Source organism: Ochotona curzoniae, unplaced genomic scaffold, assembly GCF_017591425.1.
Source record: "Ochotona curzoniae isolate NIBS_2020 unplaced genomic scaffold, NIBS_Ocur_1.0 contig_1, whole genome shotgun sequence".
Lineage (NCBI taxonomy): Eukaryota > Metazoa > Chordata > Mammalia > Lagomorpha > Ochotonidae > Ochotona > Ochotona curzoniae.
In genome coordinates this window covers 1,669,400-1,684,270 of record NW_024464918.1, presented here as the reverse complement: position 1 = coordinate 1,684,270, position 14,871 = coordinate 1,669,400, and the positions used below count along the sequence as shown (strand labels likewise).

Sequence of the window (14,871 nt, the reverse complement as noted above, 5' to 3'; positions counted from 1 at the left end):
TGGCTCGTCAGCCTGCACCCTGGGCTCCTCTTCCCTCCCTAACTCCATGGTACTGTCCCTCAAGACTATGGCTTTGAGGGCCGCCAGCCCCTTCCTCTCACAGCCCTGAGCTCCCAGTCTGCAGCTGGCTCTCATACTCAGTATTCTCTCTGGCGATGCACTACGGCTCCTCTCTTCCAGGGGTTGGCTCCATAACTTGATTTTCCCCAAGTGTATTGCAATCTTCCCCTCTCCCCTTCTAGTCTCTTGTTAGCTACACAGGCCTTTTGATCTGGTGAGGGCATGAGTGGAGAGGACGGGGGTATGCCAAGCCTGGGCCATCCTAGGCAGGCCCGCTGGACCCTGATGCTACTCCTGTCCACTGCCATGTATGGTGCCCATGCCCCATTGCTGGCGCTATGTCACGTAGATGGCCGAGTGCCTTTTCGGCCCTCCTCCGCTGTGCTGCTGACAGAACTCACCAAGCTGCTGCTGTGCGCCTTCTCCCTCCTAGCGGGTTGGCAGACGTGGCCCCAAGGAGCCCTGCCCTGGCGCCAGGCTGTTCCCTTCGCACTGTCAGCCCTGCTATATGGCGCCAACAACAACCTGGTAATCTATCTTCAGCGTTACATGGACCCCAGCACCTACCAGGTACTGAGCAATCTCAAGATTGGAAGCACAGCCCTGTTGTACTGCCTCTGCCTCCAGCGCCGCCTCTCCGCACGTCAGGGGTTGGCACTGCTGCTGCTGATGGCAGCAGGGGCCTGCTACGCAGCAGGTGGCCTTCAGCACCCTGGAAATACTCTTTCTGAACCCCCTCGAGCAGCTGCCGCTGGCCCCATGCCCCTGCACATCACTCCGCTAGGACTGCTGCTCCTGGTCCTGTACTGTTTCATCTCGGGCCTGTCCTCCGTGTACACAGAACTGCTCATGAAGCGACAACGGCTGCCGCTGGCCCTGCAGAACCTCTTCCTCTACACTTTCGGTGTGCTCCTGAACCTGGGTCTGCACGTCGGAAGCGGGCCTGGCCCAGGCTTCCTGGAAGGTTTCTCAGGCTGGGCAGCCCTGGTGGTGCTGAGCCAGGCGCTCAGCGGACTGCTCATGTCAGCCGTCATGAAGCATGGCAGCAGCATCACGCGCCTCTTTGTTGTGTCCTGCTCGCTGGTGGTCAACGCCGTGCTCTCGGCAGCACTCCTACAACTGCAGCTCACCGGCGCCTTCTTCCTGGCCACGTTGCTCATCGGCCTGGCTGTGCGCCTATACTATGGCAGCCACTAGCCCCAGGACACCTTCGCCCTGACCCTAGAGCCTGCAGATTGGGCACCGCTTTCAGAGCTACCCTCTCCCCTCAGCAGCCCTGTCACAAGTGCCTTGTGAGAAAAGCTGGGGAAGTGAGGGCTGCTGGGTTAGTGTCTGGGAGGTGGGTAGATAAAGGGGTATCCCTGGGAGATGTATTTAAGAAAACTTACCTCTCCACCCACCTCAGATTCTTCCAGACAAAGGAATTGAGGGTGCATCAATATCTAGACCTGAGAAATGAACCCATCCCTGATGAGGGAGGCATTCTGTCTTATCCCGGATGAATACAGTTGCTCAGACTAGGGTGTGGGAAACAGGTAGCTTTCCTTGTCAACCATGGTCACCACCCCAATCCCCGGCCCACTTTCCCCAGGCCTAGTACTTAACTGCTGCAGCTCAGCCATGGTGCACGATGATATCCTAAGGGATACTTAACCCTGACTGTCTTACAAGATGGTCCTGTTGCCACAGACCATACAGCTGTCACCCAGGCTCTGGAGCTGTGTCAGCTAGAGCAGTGCCTGGAGAGATGCCCCCATCCCCTTCTACAGTTCTGCTCCCCACAACCAGCCTTTGTTCTGGAAACCCCAGAGAAGGCTGGGGCTTGACTCATCTCAGGGAATGTCGCCCCTGGGCCCTGGCTTAAGCCACACTTCCAACCTCTCTGCTTATCCCAGGGGCCTCTTGAAGCCCATTGCCACCTGTGAAGCTCCTAAGAGGAACCATCATTCCTCCTCTGGACCTGCTCCAGCCTGGCAGTGTCCCAGCTTCTAACGGCCTGGGGAAGCTCTCCACAGAGTGACCTGGGACCAGGTACAGGAAACTTGTGTAGCGCAATCAATGTCTCCTTAACCACATAAGCAATAAGGTGTTAATAAATAAAGTGTTTTAAGGAACAGAGTGGTTCCTACAGCTGGCATGATTGGCTTCTCTGTTGCACAGTTCCCCTCAAACATGATTTTGGTCTTCCTGGCATCCTGAGTATTTTAATTCTGGAGATATGTTTAGGAGAAAATGATGCTTGTCCCCAGCTGTGGCCAGTGGCCTGACTTCTTTAGGAGCTCTTTGGAACTGATAATAGCGGCCTGACTCTTTGGAGCTGATACTAGTTTTTTGTCAAGCAGTTTTGGAACTTCCCATAAGGTACTAATCTTGGGCTCTGGGAAATGTTGAGAGAGCTGCAAATAGAAGGTACTATGCCCAGCAGGACAGATGACTTTAGGCTGAAAAACATTGCTAATGTTCTGAATCTCATTTCCTCTGCTTCCCCCAGCAGTAATTGCAGATGGCATTTATCCTTTTAAGTCATTGCCAGGGACTGGGCATTTAGCCTAGTAATTAAGGTACCCATGTCCCGTATTAGAATGGCTCAGTTCAAGTCCCTGCTCCTGATTCCAGTTCCCTACCAGTGCAGACCTTAGGAGGCTATAATGATTGCTCGAGTAGTTAGATTCCTTCCATGCATGTGGGAGAAGTGGATTGCCATCAACTCTGGCTTTAGCTCTGCCTCTTGGAAGCATTTGGAGAGTGAACCAGTAGATGGAAGCTTTGCATCTTAAACTATTTACTTGAAAAGTTATAGTATAGGGAGAGGGGGACAGAGATCTTCCATGTGCAGGTTTACTACCCAAATGGCCACAGTAGAGCTGGGTCCGTCTGCAGTCAGCAGTTTCTTCCAGGTCTCCCAAGTGCAGGACCCAAACACTTGGGCCATCTTTTGCTGCTTTCCCAGGCACAATAGCAAGGAGCTGGTTTGAAGTAGAGCAGCCAGGATTTGTACGATGCCCATTTTTTGATGTCGGCAGCTTTTCCTGCTGTGCCACATCATAAGCTCCTTTTTTTTTTCTTTTTTTTTTAAGATTTATTTTTGGGGGGCTTGGTGTGGTGGCCTCGCCTTGAATGTACCGGGATCCCACATGGGCATTGGTTCTAATCACAGTAGCCCCACTTCCCATCCAACTCCCAGGAGAAACATAGAGGAAGATTCTCCATCTGCTGATTCACTCCCCAAGTGACCGCAATGGCCAGAGCTGAGCCACTCTGAAGCCAGAAGCCTCCCCCAAGTCTCTCACACTGGTGCAGGTTCCCAAGGCTTTGGGCCGTCCTTGACTGCCCTCCCAGGTCACGAGCAGAAAGGTGGATGGGAAGCAGGGGCACTGGGATTAACCCAGCACCCGTGTGGTGCAAGGTAAGGACTTCACCTGCTAGGCTACTGCACCAGACCCACAAGCCCCATTTCTACCTTTTAAATAAAATGTTTTTTAAAAGCTGGGACAAGAGGAATGGCTAGCCCCCTGCTTCTTTCATAGGCTACCTGGTGACCTAGTTTAAAAAAAAAAAAAGCCGGGTGTGGTCTTTGGTCTACCCCACACCTAACAGACTTGGGGAAGGGGTTTTGGAAATATTTTTTCCCACCTTAAAAAAAGCTTCCTAAGTGATTCTGATGCACACCGAAAGGCTGAAGCATTTCTGTCTGCACTGTAGATCCATGGCAGAACTGGCTTTGAAGTCTGGCTTTACTGCCACTTATTCACTAACTGTCCTTAGCCGTTAGTTGCCCCTGGCTTCAGTTGGCATGTCTCTGAAATGAGGATCCCATAGTGCCTGCCTACAAGGCAGCTGAAAAGAGTAAATGAAGTAACAGATGCTGGATGTGCTAAGAGAGATTGGCACTAGGAGACCTGGTTGGGAATATTTTTATTGATCCGCAATGAGGGTTGACTTGGTTGTGTGCCGTCGCCTTCTCACTGCTAGGACCCTTGAGACTGAGGCAGGAGAAAACTGCCACAACAGGATTCCTAGTCTCAGTGTCCCTACCTGGCACAGGGTCGGGCTGTAGTGTGATTGCTCCCCACCTCCACACACACCCCCCTCCCTAGTCTGCCCCGTGCTGAAGCTGCCAATTCTGGGCTTGGAGCTCCTGGTTCTGTGTGGCCAAGTTGATGGTGTCTTGCAGGATGTCAGCCAACAGGTTGCGATGACAGTGCTCTGTGGTCCTGGCCTGCTCTTCCCACAGCTCCTGCCAGGCTCGGAATACCTGTACCCACATTCACAAAAGCGTGTCGATCAGCCAGCCCTGGGGGCACCAGCCCATGGCATGCCCTCCTTCCCCACTGACCTGCAACATGTGGCATGTCCGAGCTCGGGCAGCCTGCACATGCAGGTCGTAGAGAGCCGCCAGGTCCTGCTCTGCTCTGTCCCTCTCCTCCTGCAGGGCTTCTAGCTGGAGTCTCAGCACTGTCCGTTCCCGGTGCCACTTTGTCCTTGCCTCGCAGGCCTTAAGTGACAGTATGTACCCGTTGCAGAGTACCACCACCTGCCAGACTGGGTGCTAAGTATTTTGTGTATTATCTCCTTTTATGCAACCATATGGGACAGTGACCATTTTAAAGATTTGGAAACCGGACCAGAGAAGTGACCTCACTTGCTCAAATTCCTGTGGCCATTGAAGGACAGAGATGATAGGACACAGGCACTTCAATAATACACCATCTTCCTGGAAGCAAAATCCAAACCTTGAGGTGCAGCACACACTGGTCTCTGCAGCCTTACCTCTCACCACACACCTACTAGGCTGCAGCCACACTGGACAGCTGGTGCTTCCCAGGGCCCCTTGGGGAAGTGCTTCCCTTTGGGCCTTCGCTCATCCAGTTCTGTCCTGAGAACATGATTTCCTCCCTCATGCCATGTACGTCAAGTTCTCTTCTTAATTCATTCAAGGAAGTTACGAGTTTGCTGAGTGTGTCTGCCATGTGGGTAACATCCATCCTGCAGGCCAACCCAGACCCCTGAAATCATTTGGTTCTGATAGGACAGCCACAGGCAAGACTGGAAAGTCCATTAAATCAATAGCAGGCTAATTTTTAAGCTGATAGTTGTGGAAGGCCTGCAAGTGAAGTTATAAATATCTACATGAAAAAAATTCCCCACCCCTGCATATGCCTTTGCAGGGCCAGGAGTCTAGTGGATTTCTCTGGCTGATGTCTGTTGTTTAAATCTCAGCTTAGATGTCCTGTCCTCTGACCCACTCCAGCCTGGGTCAAGTCTGCCTCCTTGTACCCACAAGCAACTTGAACCCCCATCCTACTCCTTGGCATGAGAGTTGTCTCATCTATCACCCGTAGGGCTGTGAAGACCATGAGAAAGAATGCAAGCCCATTGGTTGTGATTGATGTTGGGTCTTTCCCTCTGCACAGGGCTTGTCCCCCTTTGCCCCTCCTCACCTGGTCTTCAGGCACCAGGCCTTTGTTCTGCTCTTCTGCCACCTCCTCCAGTGTTTCCAAATGTTTCAGCTTCTCTCTGATCCAGATGTGGTGCTGCTCTCGTAGTCTCTGCCTCTGAGCCTGGGCCAGGGAGAACTGCAAGGCCACATCTGGAGCCTGTTGGTCCTAGATAGCATCAGTCTAGACTCAGCCAGAAACCCACAGGTGTGCACAGCATTGAGACACCGCCCAAATTCTCCAACAAAACCTCATTCCCACGGCTGCTCCCAGAACTATATTCAAGGCCTAGCTGGCCTGGTAGAAAAGCCCATGGATCCCATGCCTCTCATCCAACCCAGTAGGAAAATTGTGCCAGTCTCTTGCTCTTCCCTCAGCGACCCAGTAGCCCATCAAGTCCCTGGGTTTCTTAGTGATGTATTTCTCCCTGGTGTCAAGGCAGGCTAAGAAGGTGGCAGTTGAGCTGGGCTTTGCAGCTGTGAGCTCCCGCAATGATCAGTCATTCTTGGGAGACTCTGTGGTCTTACCTGTTCCTCGGTGTTCCCAGAAGGATGCTTTGGTTGGAGCCTAGATCCTAAAGATGCTGTTCTTGCTGCTAAAGGAAAGAGTATAATCACAACACAGCTAAAGACGACCCCTGTCTCCCAAAGCCCCAGGTCCCAGATCCACCTTTAGGCACTGCTGGAGGCCTGGGCTCTGGCTTGTTATCTAGTCTGTCACATGCTAAGAAAATATTAATAATGACTGTTCTATACCCTTCCTTCTAGAACAATGGAGATTAAGCTGTATGACCTGAGGCAGTTGACCAGCTTTTGGCAACTCTGTGTTCTTTTCCATAAAATAGAACTGATGAAAGTTGTAGCGGATATGAGATGAAGCGATGCACCCAGAGCCATGGCACTTGGGCACTGTTCGATATGTGGGCACTAACAAATCTAATGCTTGAGGCTCAGGGCTGTAAACACCAATTGCAGGTGACCATGGGAAGGGAGGGAACAGGGGAGGCTAGCAGGGGTAGGGTGTCAACCATCTGCACCCATCGTGGTACACTAACCCCTTTCTGCACAAGAAAGACTCTGCCTAATGGGATGAAACCGCCTGTATTCGGCTTCTAAGGACTGGAGTGTGATTGCACCTCTTCTGCCTCTGATAATGCCAGTGACTTTATACTGTTCACGTCTCTTCTGACCCTGAATTTGCTCACCTGGACAGTGGGAGCAGCGTTGTCTTCCGTGCTGAACACACTGCTGTGGTTCTCCTTTGTCCTTCAAGCAGAATCCAAATGCAGGAATAGATTAACGAGTCCTTGCCTGGCCTGCCCCCTGCTTCCTTCTCTCTGCTCACTCTGTGTCTCGGATTCTCTTCTCCAGAGAATTGAGCCATTTGCAGGCACTTGCTTCCCTCTGAGTCTTTGCTTGCCAATCCCTAGGCCTGGAATGTTCTGTTCTTGACTTGTCGTTGCCAACCCACTTCAGGAATTACTTCATCCATTAAATCTCCCTTCCTTGCCAAGACTTAGGTTCCCCCAGAGAATGCTGTTTTTTTTTTTTTTTTTAAGATTTACTCATTTTTATTGGAAAGTCAGATTTACAGAGACAAGGAGAGACAAAAAAATTGTCCGTTTGCTAATTCACTCCCCAAGTGGCCACAGTGGGCAGAGCTTGAGCCAATCTGAAGCCAGGAACCAAGAGCCTCCTCTGGTCCCCCTTGTTGGTACAGGGTGCCAAGGTTTGGGGCCATCTTCTACTGCTTTCCCAGGCCAAAAGCAGGGAGCTGGAAGGGAAGTAGAGCAGCTGGAACACTAACCAGTGCCATATGGGATCCTGGCAGATGCAAGGCAAGGATTTAGCCACTAGGCTACCACACTGGACCCCCAGAATGCTGTTTTTATAAACCTCTCAAAGCACTGATCCTGGTGATACCAAGCAATAGTAAGCACCTCAGGACAGGGAATTCGCAGACTTACCTGACTGTGCCCAGCAGAGCGGGTGGTTAGTAAATGTTGGGGAATCAGGAAATCAGTGAGTGATTTCCTCCTCATGGCGTGGTGCAAACACATGATACGAAGGCATGCACGAATCGGGTTCCCAAGAAGTTGGGTGAGGAAAATACCTGTGATTCCAGGAGCCCCCCGGTCTCCGCTCCAGCCCCTTTGAATGTCTGGTTTCTCAGGTGCTGACTGCAGGCCTTTATCACCTATGGAAAGAGAATTCGTAGCGGCTCTGGCTGTGGCTGCCCCCCCGGGTGCCCCCATGCCCGACCATACACACCTGTAGCTCCCGCAGTGCCCTGCCCAGCTGGCCAAGCCCACTGTTCGTCAGGGTGTCCCCAAGGAGACTTAAACGCAGAGTCTTCAGGCCAGCCCTGCGGGCTCGAGCCTCTTCCACTGCATCCCACAGGGTAGGCCTCACCTGTTTTGCCTGCATCCTCCTTTCCAAGGCCCCAGACAAAGCTGCCTGGAGCAAAGTCAGGGAGATACCTAGTTAGGAAAGACTTCAGTAAATCATCACTTCCTGTGGACCCCAAAGCACACTATTGGTCGCGCCTTTTGATTAATGGTACTGTTGATAAAAATATCTAACTCCTGTGAGAATTTCATGTGTGCCGACAGTCTCATGCTTTCGTCATTCTTGTGTTACCCTTTGTATCCAGACAACACTCCTGTGAAGCGGCAGCTCTCATCTGTCCTGCCTTCCTCCATATTTCCCAGATGAGGTAACTAAAGCTCCAAGAGATCGGATACCTTCTTGGTGAATGGCAGAGCTGGAGCTCAAGCCCAGGTCTGGTGGATGCTAAAGCCAATGCTCTGAGTCACGTACAAACTGGCCCCTCAGATATACACGCCAGCCCCGGAGGGTGTGGGCTGCCCAACTTACCTTCCTCTTTCAGCGGAGCCTGGCCCATGGTGATACCTGAGAATTTACTGGCTGAATGAAGATGTGTGTGTTGATTTTTAGAGACAGAGGGTCAGATTTTTTTTTTTTTCAGTATAAGCATATATATATGTAGGAAAGCAACTTAACACTCTCCGTAATGATCAACTGTCATTTCTTTTTTTTTTTTTTTTTTTTTTTTTTAAGATTTTTTAGTTGGAAAGTCAGATATACAGAGAGGAAGAGAAACAGAGAAAATCTTCCATCTGTTGATTTACTCCCCAAGTGGCCACAGTGGCCGGAAGTGTGCTGATCTAAAGCCAGGAGCCCAGAGCCTCTTCTGGGTCTCCCATGTAGGTGCAGGGTCCCAAGGCTTTGGGCCATTCTTGACTGCTTTCCCAGGCCACAAGCAGGGAGCTGGATGGGAAGTGGGGCTGCTGGGATTAGAACTGGCACCTATATGGGATCCCAGTGTGTGCAAGGCGAGAACTTTAGCCACTAGGCTACCACGCCTCAACTGCCATTTCTTAAAAATCTGTCATTTTTCAAACAACTGATTTTCCAATGTATCTGATCCTCTCTTCCCTCATCCATAAAGTAAGCCTGTCTCTTTTCCCTCATGTGCAAATTAGGCCTCTACTTGTTGGGATTGTGGCAAGAATTGAAGATAATCAGTGCAAAATTCCTTGGGAAGAGCATCTCTCAAGTGTGAAGTAGGTGGGTTCCTCTTATCATTACCCTTGACCTGTCCACACTTTGGCATCCAATCCACTCTGAGACCTTCCTGAACTCCTGTAAGTTCTCTCTCTCTCCATCTCCTTTCCTTCTCTCTTTCCCTCTCCTTCTCTCCCTCTCTCTCTCTTTTGCTCCATATCTCAGTTGTGATTGGAATTAGGGCTGATTGGATAATTGGATAATAGGATGTCAGGCCTAAGGACAGATCCCAGAGCCTCCCACAGAACCCTGCTCCAGGTTACCTTGGGGGTCCAGATGAAGAAGTACGCCACTGTAGTTGTTTCCTTCCAGGAGCCATGAGACAGTCCAAGGCAGAGAGCCCTCCTCTTCCTCACCAGTAACCTCACCAGCCAATACTTGCAGCAGGGGGCAGTCTCTGCCAGAGAGAAGGAGGAGAGATGTCTGCTAGTGATGGGGAAAGAAACTGGGCAGAATCACACTCTCTGACAGAAGGGTTCACTGTTTCCAATACCTGTTGAGCACCAGTAGATAAATTTGCAACTTTATATTAAACCTTTTAAAATATTTTTTATCTAAAAGGCTACAAACAGAAGGAGAGACAGAGACAGGAAGATCTTTCATCTGCTGGTTCACTCCCCAAATGATTGCAACAGGTAAAGCAGAGCTGATCCAAAGCCAGGAGCCAGGAAGTTTTTCCTGGTCTCCCACATGGGTGCAGGGTTCCAAGGACTCAGCTGATCCTCTGCTGTTTCCCCAGGCCATAAGCAAAGAGTCGGATTGGAAGAGAAGTAGCCAGAACTAGAACCAGCATACATACAAGAAGCTGGTACTGCAGGTGGAGATTAGTCTGATATGCTTCCACACTGGTCTGGCCCCTAAATAAAAATTTTAAGTGAAATTACGATGCTACAGCATGGATGAACTTGAAAACATTAGGCTAAGTAAAAAGAAGCTCAAGCTGTATGATTCCATTTATATGAAAAGCCCAGAATGGGTAAATCTATAGACATAGAATGAATTATTGATTGCTTTGGACTGGGATTAGGAGGCAGGCTCAGGAATGCTTGCAAATGGAATCATGGGGTCAAGAAAATGTTCTAAAATTAGTGGTGACTGACATACAACATTGTGAATGTACTAAGGGCTCCAAAATTATTCATTTGAATAAAGATGAAACTATAGTCTGAATTTAGGGTTCTCTTCTCCCACTCCTTTTTTTTTCCTTCTAGTTTCCCAAACCAAGATAGAAAACGCCAAGTAACCATGACTTCATGCTTTACTTTCTGTCCTTTGCTCAAGGCTCAGAAGTTATGAAAATGAGAAATGGTGGTAGAAAATAATGTCAAATTAATTTGCAAACTGAGGTATATAATGAAACATGATATGGTTTTGGAAATTTATTTTCTTTCACATTTTTAGTCTAATCATAAGTGGCTAAAAATATTTTTTAAATGAAAATTTAAAAATCAGGCAAAAAAAATTGAAGACAATGTTTGCGAATTTCCCTTGATATGCTTATGAGCATATGAGAAAGTGGTCATGGGAAGCATGTTTATTTTAAGGTTCCTCTAATTCTCCCCAGTTGTCGTTTGCTGCATAGGCTGCTCGCAGATGGCGTTGACCTGGGCTCTGGGGCACCCTCAACTGTCAGAACTGAGGTTAGGAGAGACTTTGATGCTGCCCTGGGCCTCTACATCCACGCTTTAGTCCCCAGCTAGCCCCCATGCCGTCAGAAGGCCTCCTTAGACTTACGGAGCTCCTGGCAGCTGTAGGATCCGCAAGGCTCCTCGCCACACACCCTGGGTGGTACATCCCTGCATGGGGTCAGACCCCTGGCAGGACATGGTGACAGTAAGAAGAGAATGAGCCCTGTGAAAGAGAAGGGAGTCAGAGGGCAAATGCCTGGCAGGTGAGCAGTGACAGGGAACAGGTGCCCTGGTGTCTTCACCTGCCCTCAGCCCCTGTGGCCTGCAAGTACAGCTCAGAGGCAGCTCTCGAGTCAGTCACTTCCACTTCCTTAGCACCTTCCACCACCCTGGAGGAAAGGGAAAGAAGCTCAGCTCCTGAGTGCCAAGGCTCTGTCCAGTCCCCTCAAGCATCTCCCTGGGGAGCCCATGAGGTCCCCAGAGCCTGTAAGATTCCTTCCAAAGGCTGTAGCTTCAGCATACCTCCCTTAAAAACCATTCCTTTTCACCATATTTTTTCCCCTTCTGTGACCTGCCCAGTAAGGGCAATGAGACAGTAGAAATTGCTCCCCATTTTACAGGTAGGGATACTGAGTCCTGGGAGCACATCCCTCCCCTTTCCGCCAAGGCTCAGAGCTTCCTTCCTCTGAATGACAGCAGGCAGAAGGCTCCAAGGGCTTGGCTTGCAGGGTGCAACCCTGCCTCAAGACAAGCACCCTCACACCCTGAGAAGCCCCCAGATACTCACAAACCCAGAGGGGCCACGTTGAGCACTGATAGGTTCTCTTCTGCCAGAGAGAGCAGGTCCTGGGCCATCCCATGAGGGCTGAGCTGGGATCACACAAGCATTCCTGGTCCAAGCTGAGCCCTTCCCCTCCCTTTTGCTCACAGGATCCCCCCTTGAGGAAATCCAGGAGTCAACCTTTTCCCAGTCCAGTAAGAGGAAACCCCAGGACGGCAAAGCAGGGGCTGGGCAAAAGCTCTTCTGGCTACCCACAAGTCCCTTCTGCAGGGTCACCAGGGCCCTGCCTTCCCAAGGCCTGCTCTATACTCCCCCAAGGGTCTCACCTGTACCAGACTAAGCATGCTGAGCATAGTGTCCGAGTGGCTCAGGGCCTGAACTTCTTCAAACAGCATCTGCAACAGCTAGAGTGGAGAAGGGGACCTATAGGGGCCTAAGCGTCAGATGAACTTCAACATTGCCTGAGTGGGAACGTCTGCATCAGGCCCTGTGTGGATTACTGGGGACCTGGCATCCAGAACAGAAGTAGCTCCAGCTCTCTCCCTAACATTTCATGGGAAGTGAACTTTCCCAGTGCTTCCACTGGTGTTTGTAGGGCAGAAGCCAATAGCAAGGGCCCAAGGCAGCTTTCCAAGTTTGGGATTATTACTATGACCAAAAACCATGAGCATTAGACCTGCACATTTGATCCATGTGCACCTCTGCCTCTTCTCAGCCCCAGCTGCTCACCTTCCCTGATAGTAAGCAGACCCTGAAAGATGTTCTTTACAGACCAGAGTTCATAGGAGCCAGAGAGGAGAAATGTGCTGTCCAGCCGGGAGGAGGTCGAAGGAGAATATCTTAAATATATTGGAAAAATCAAGACCTCCACCGCATGAGGCCTGTATCCTGGTGGCTGCCTTGAATCTCACCTGAGGCACAAGTTGGGGTGCTTGGGCTTCCTGACCCTGAAGCAACAGGGCCACGCTGTACCCTTGGCCCACGGAGCCCAGCAAGGGCTGGACTTGTGCCAGCAGCTCCTGCCATGCCAACTGCAGGGAGACACAGGCACAGTTTACCTGCTCACATGCCCCGTCCCATCCTCCTCAGAGCAAAGGGGCTGGTGTGGATGCAACCACCCCAGGGACCCAGAGACTGAGCGGCCCGCTTCTCATTCTCCCATCACCCTTGTAGACCTCTTACCTGAGCACCATCAGTCCCCAAGACTGTCAAAGATGAAGCTTTGCCCCTGTCGGCGAGGCCAGGGTCAGCAATGTCATTCCCTCTTCCCCTGCCCCTCCCTGCACCTCCCCCATCCTGAGTCTCTTTCTACCTGAGTCTCTGGAGTCCCCGGCTGAAGCAGATGGAGGCTCCTGGGCCCCTCCAGAAGGAGTGTGGGGGTGCAGGCCTCAGGGCCTAAGGGAGGTGGGCTGCATATCAACTCTCAGTGGAGCAGAGCTGCAGCGCCCAGCCCGGGCTGACTCAGCACGGCTCCTGGTCTGTGCCTCTCTGAGCACACACCAGCAGGCTCCTTACCTGATTCACTGCCCAGCTCCACTTGTACCACCACAGTCAGCATGGCGAAGGGCCCTGGAGGAGACAGAGCTGCCCAGCTGAAGCTAGCACCTGCACTCGCCTCCTTTCCACCCTCTGTGACGTCTTGCCTCTTAGATTCCCCTCAATAATTCATGTCCCAGTTTGAGGGCTGGAGTGGCTCTGGGCCGTAAGCTGTCAAGGAAAGTGACAGTTCGCTGTCTCCACAGGAAACACTGCATAAAGCTGCTTTTTTTCCCCCCCCCCATTTAAATTCTAAACATCTGTAACAGTTGAAGGAATAGTGTAATGACTGACTCTCCAAGTACCCAGCTTCAGCAATGACCAGCTCCTGGCCAATCTCATTTTTTTGTTCTATCCTCAACAGAAAATCCATTTCTGATATGTGTCTGTAAAAAGCAGTCTTTTCAAGATTGCAGGTTTATTGAGATGTAATTCATATACTGTAGAGTCCACTCAGCGAAAATGTGCTATTCAGTGACTCTTAGTGTTTTCACAGATGCATGCCACCGTCACCATGGTCACCTCCTCCTCAGCCTGAGCAAACCCTAACAGACCTTCTGCCTCTGTTGATTTACTTCTAGTGGGTATTTCATGGAAATGGGATCATCAACATATGATCTTTTTTTAAAAAGATTTATTTATTTTTATTGGAAAGTCAGATTTACAGAGAGGAGAGACAGAGGGAAATATCTTCTGTCTGCTGATTCACTCCCCAAGTGGCCACAATGGCTGGATCTGAGCTGATCCAAAGCCGGCAGCCAGGAGCTTCTTCTGGGTCTCCCACATGGATGCAGGGTCCCAAAGCTTTGGGCCGTCCTCGACTGCTTTTCCAGGCCACAAGCAGGGAGCTGGATAGGAAGTGGAGCAGCTGGGTCATGAAGTGGCTTTAGCCACTAGGCTACTGCGCTGGACCCTATATGATCTTCTTTATCTAGTGGTTGGTGAGGTTCATTCTTTGATATGGCTATGGTATTTATGGAGTGCTGCTTTATTGTATGGCTGTGAGATATTTTGTTCATCCAAAAGGGATTTGGGTTGTTTTCACTCTTGGACTGTGATGGTTGGTGTTGCTGTGAGCATTCATATACAAGTGTCTGTTAGAATACCTCTTTTCCTTTCTGCTGTATAACTAGAAGTGGGATTGCTGGGTCATGCATAGTCCTACATCGCTTTATATTCCCACAAGCAACACATCAGATTTCAGTTTTCTCCGCATTGTCCCTATGCTTGTTGTTTTTCTTTTCTGGACTCTAGCCACCCCAGCAAGGGTACAGCAGGATAACTCATTATGGTTTTGATGAGCATTTCCTTAATTATCACTGATACTAACTACCGATGCTTAAATACCACTGACGCCCCTTGATACACGTTTGTTGGCCATCCTATCTTCAGAGAAAAGTTGGTTCAAATAACTGCCTATTTTTAATTTCTTAAATGTATATCATCATCTATGTGAAAGAGCAACACAAGGAGAGAAAGAACTGCATTCCATCTGATGACTCATTCCCCAAATGCCTGCAGCATGAAGTGCTGAGAGAGGCTGAAGCCAAATTAATTTGGATCTCCCATGTGATTGGCCGGGGCTCAAGCACTTGAGCCATCCTATGCTGGTTCCAACTTCCTGAATTAGCAGGAAGCTTAATTCAGAAGCATGGAGCAGCTGGGACCAGCACTCCAACATGGGATAGAGGTGTCCCAAGTGATGCCCTTAACCTGCTGCACCAAGACATGCATTTCCTGGTCTCGTTGCAAGACACGAATCCCATTCCTGATAATATAGCCTTCATAACTTAACCATCTCCTGGAGGCCCCACCTCCTATGAGACACACTGGTAGTTAGG

General features: G+C 50.3%; 2 protein-coding genes across 2 annotated transcripts; one reads left to right on the top strand and one right to left on the bottom strand.

Annotated features, from left to right (window-relative positions):
- The first annotated feature begins 1 nt into the window (after nt 1).
- SLC35A4 (solute carrier family 35 member A4) lies at nt 2–2,195 on the top strand. The gene has a single exon (XM_040974492.1). The coding sequence runs from the start codon at nt 283–285 to the stop codon at nt 1,255–1,257; it is 975 nt and encodes a 324-aa protein (XP_040830426.1). The 5' UTR covers nt 2–282; the 3' UTR covers nt 1,258–2,195.
- A 1,958-nt stretch (nt 2,196–4,153) lies between these two features.
- Nucleotides 4,154–13,052, bottom strand: LOC121152245. Its single transcript, XM_040974217.1, has 13 exons — nt 13,010–13,052; nt 12,807–12,889; nt 12,406–12,525; nt 11,821–11,898; nt 11,501–11,583; nt 11,016–11,102; nt 9,349–9,482; nt 7,695–7,977; nt 6,703–6,763; nt 6,026–6,139; nt 5,502–5,666; nt 4,397–4,555; nt 4,154–4,315 (listed from the first exon to the last, which is right to left on the bottom strand). Exons 1-13 carry the CDS (start codon nt 13,050–13,052, stop codon nt 4,154–4,156), a joined length of 1,572 nt encoding a protein of 523 aa, XP_040830151.1.
- Nucleotides 13,053–14,871: the final 1,819 nt, after the last annotated feature.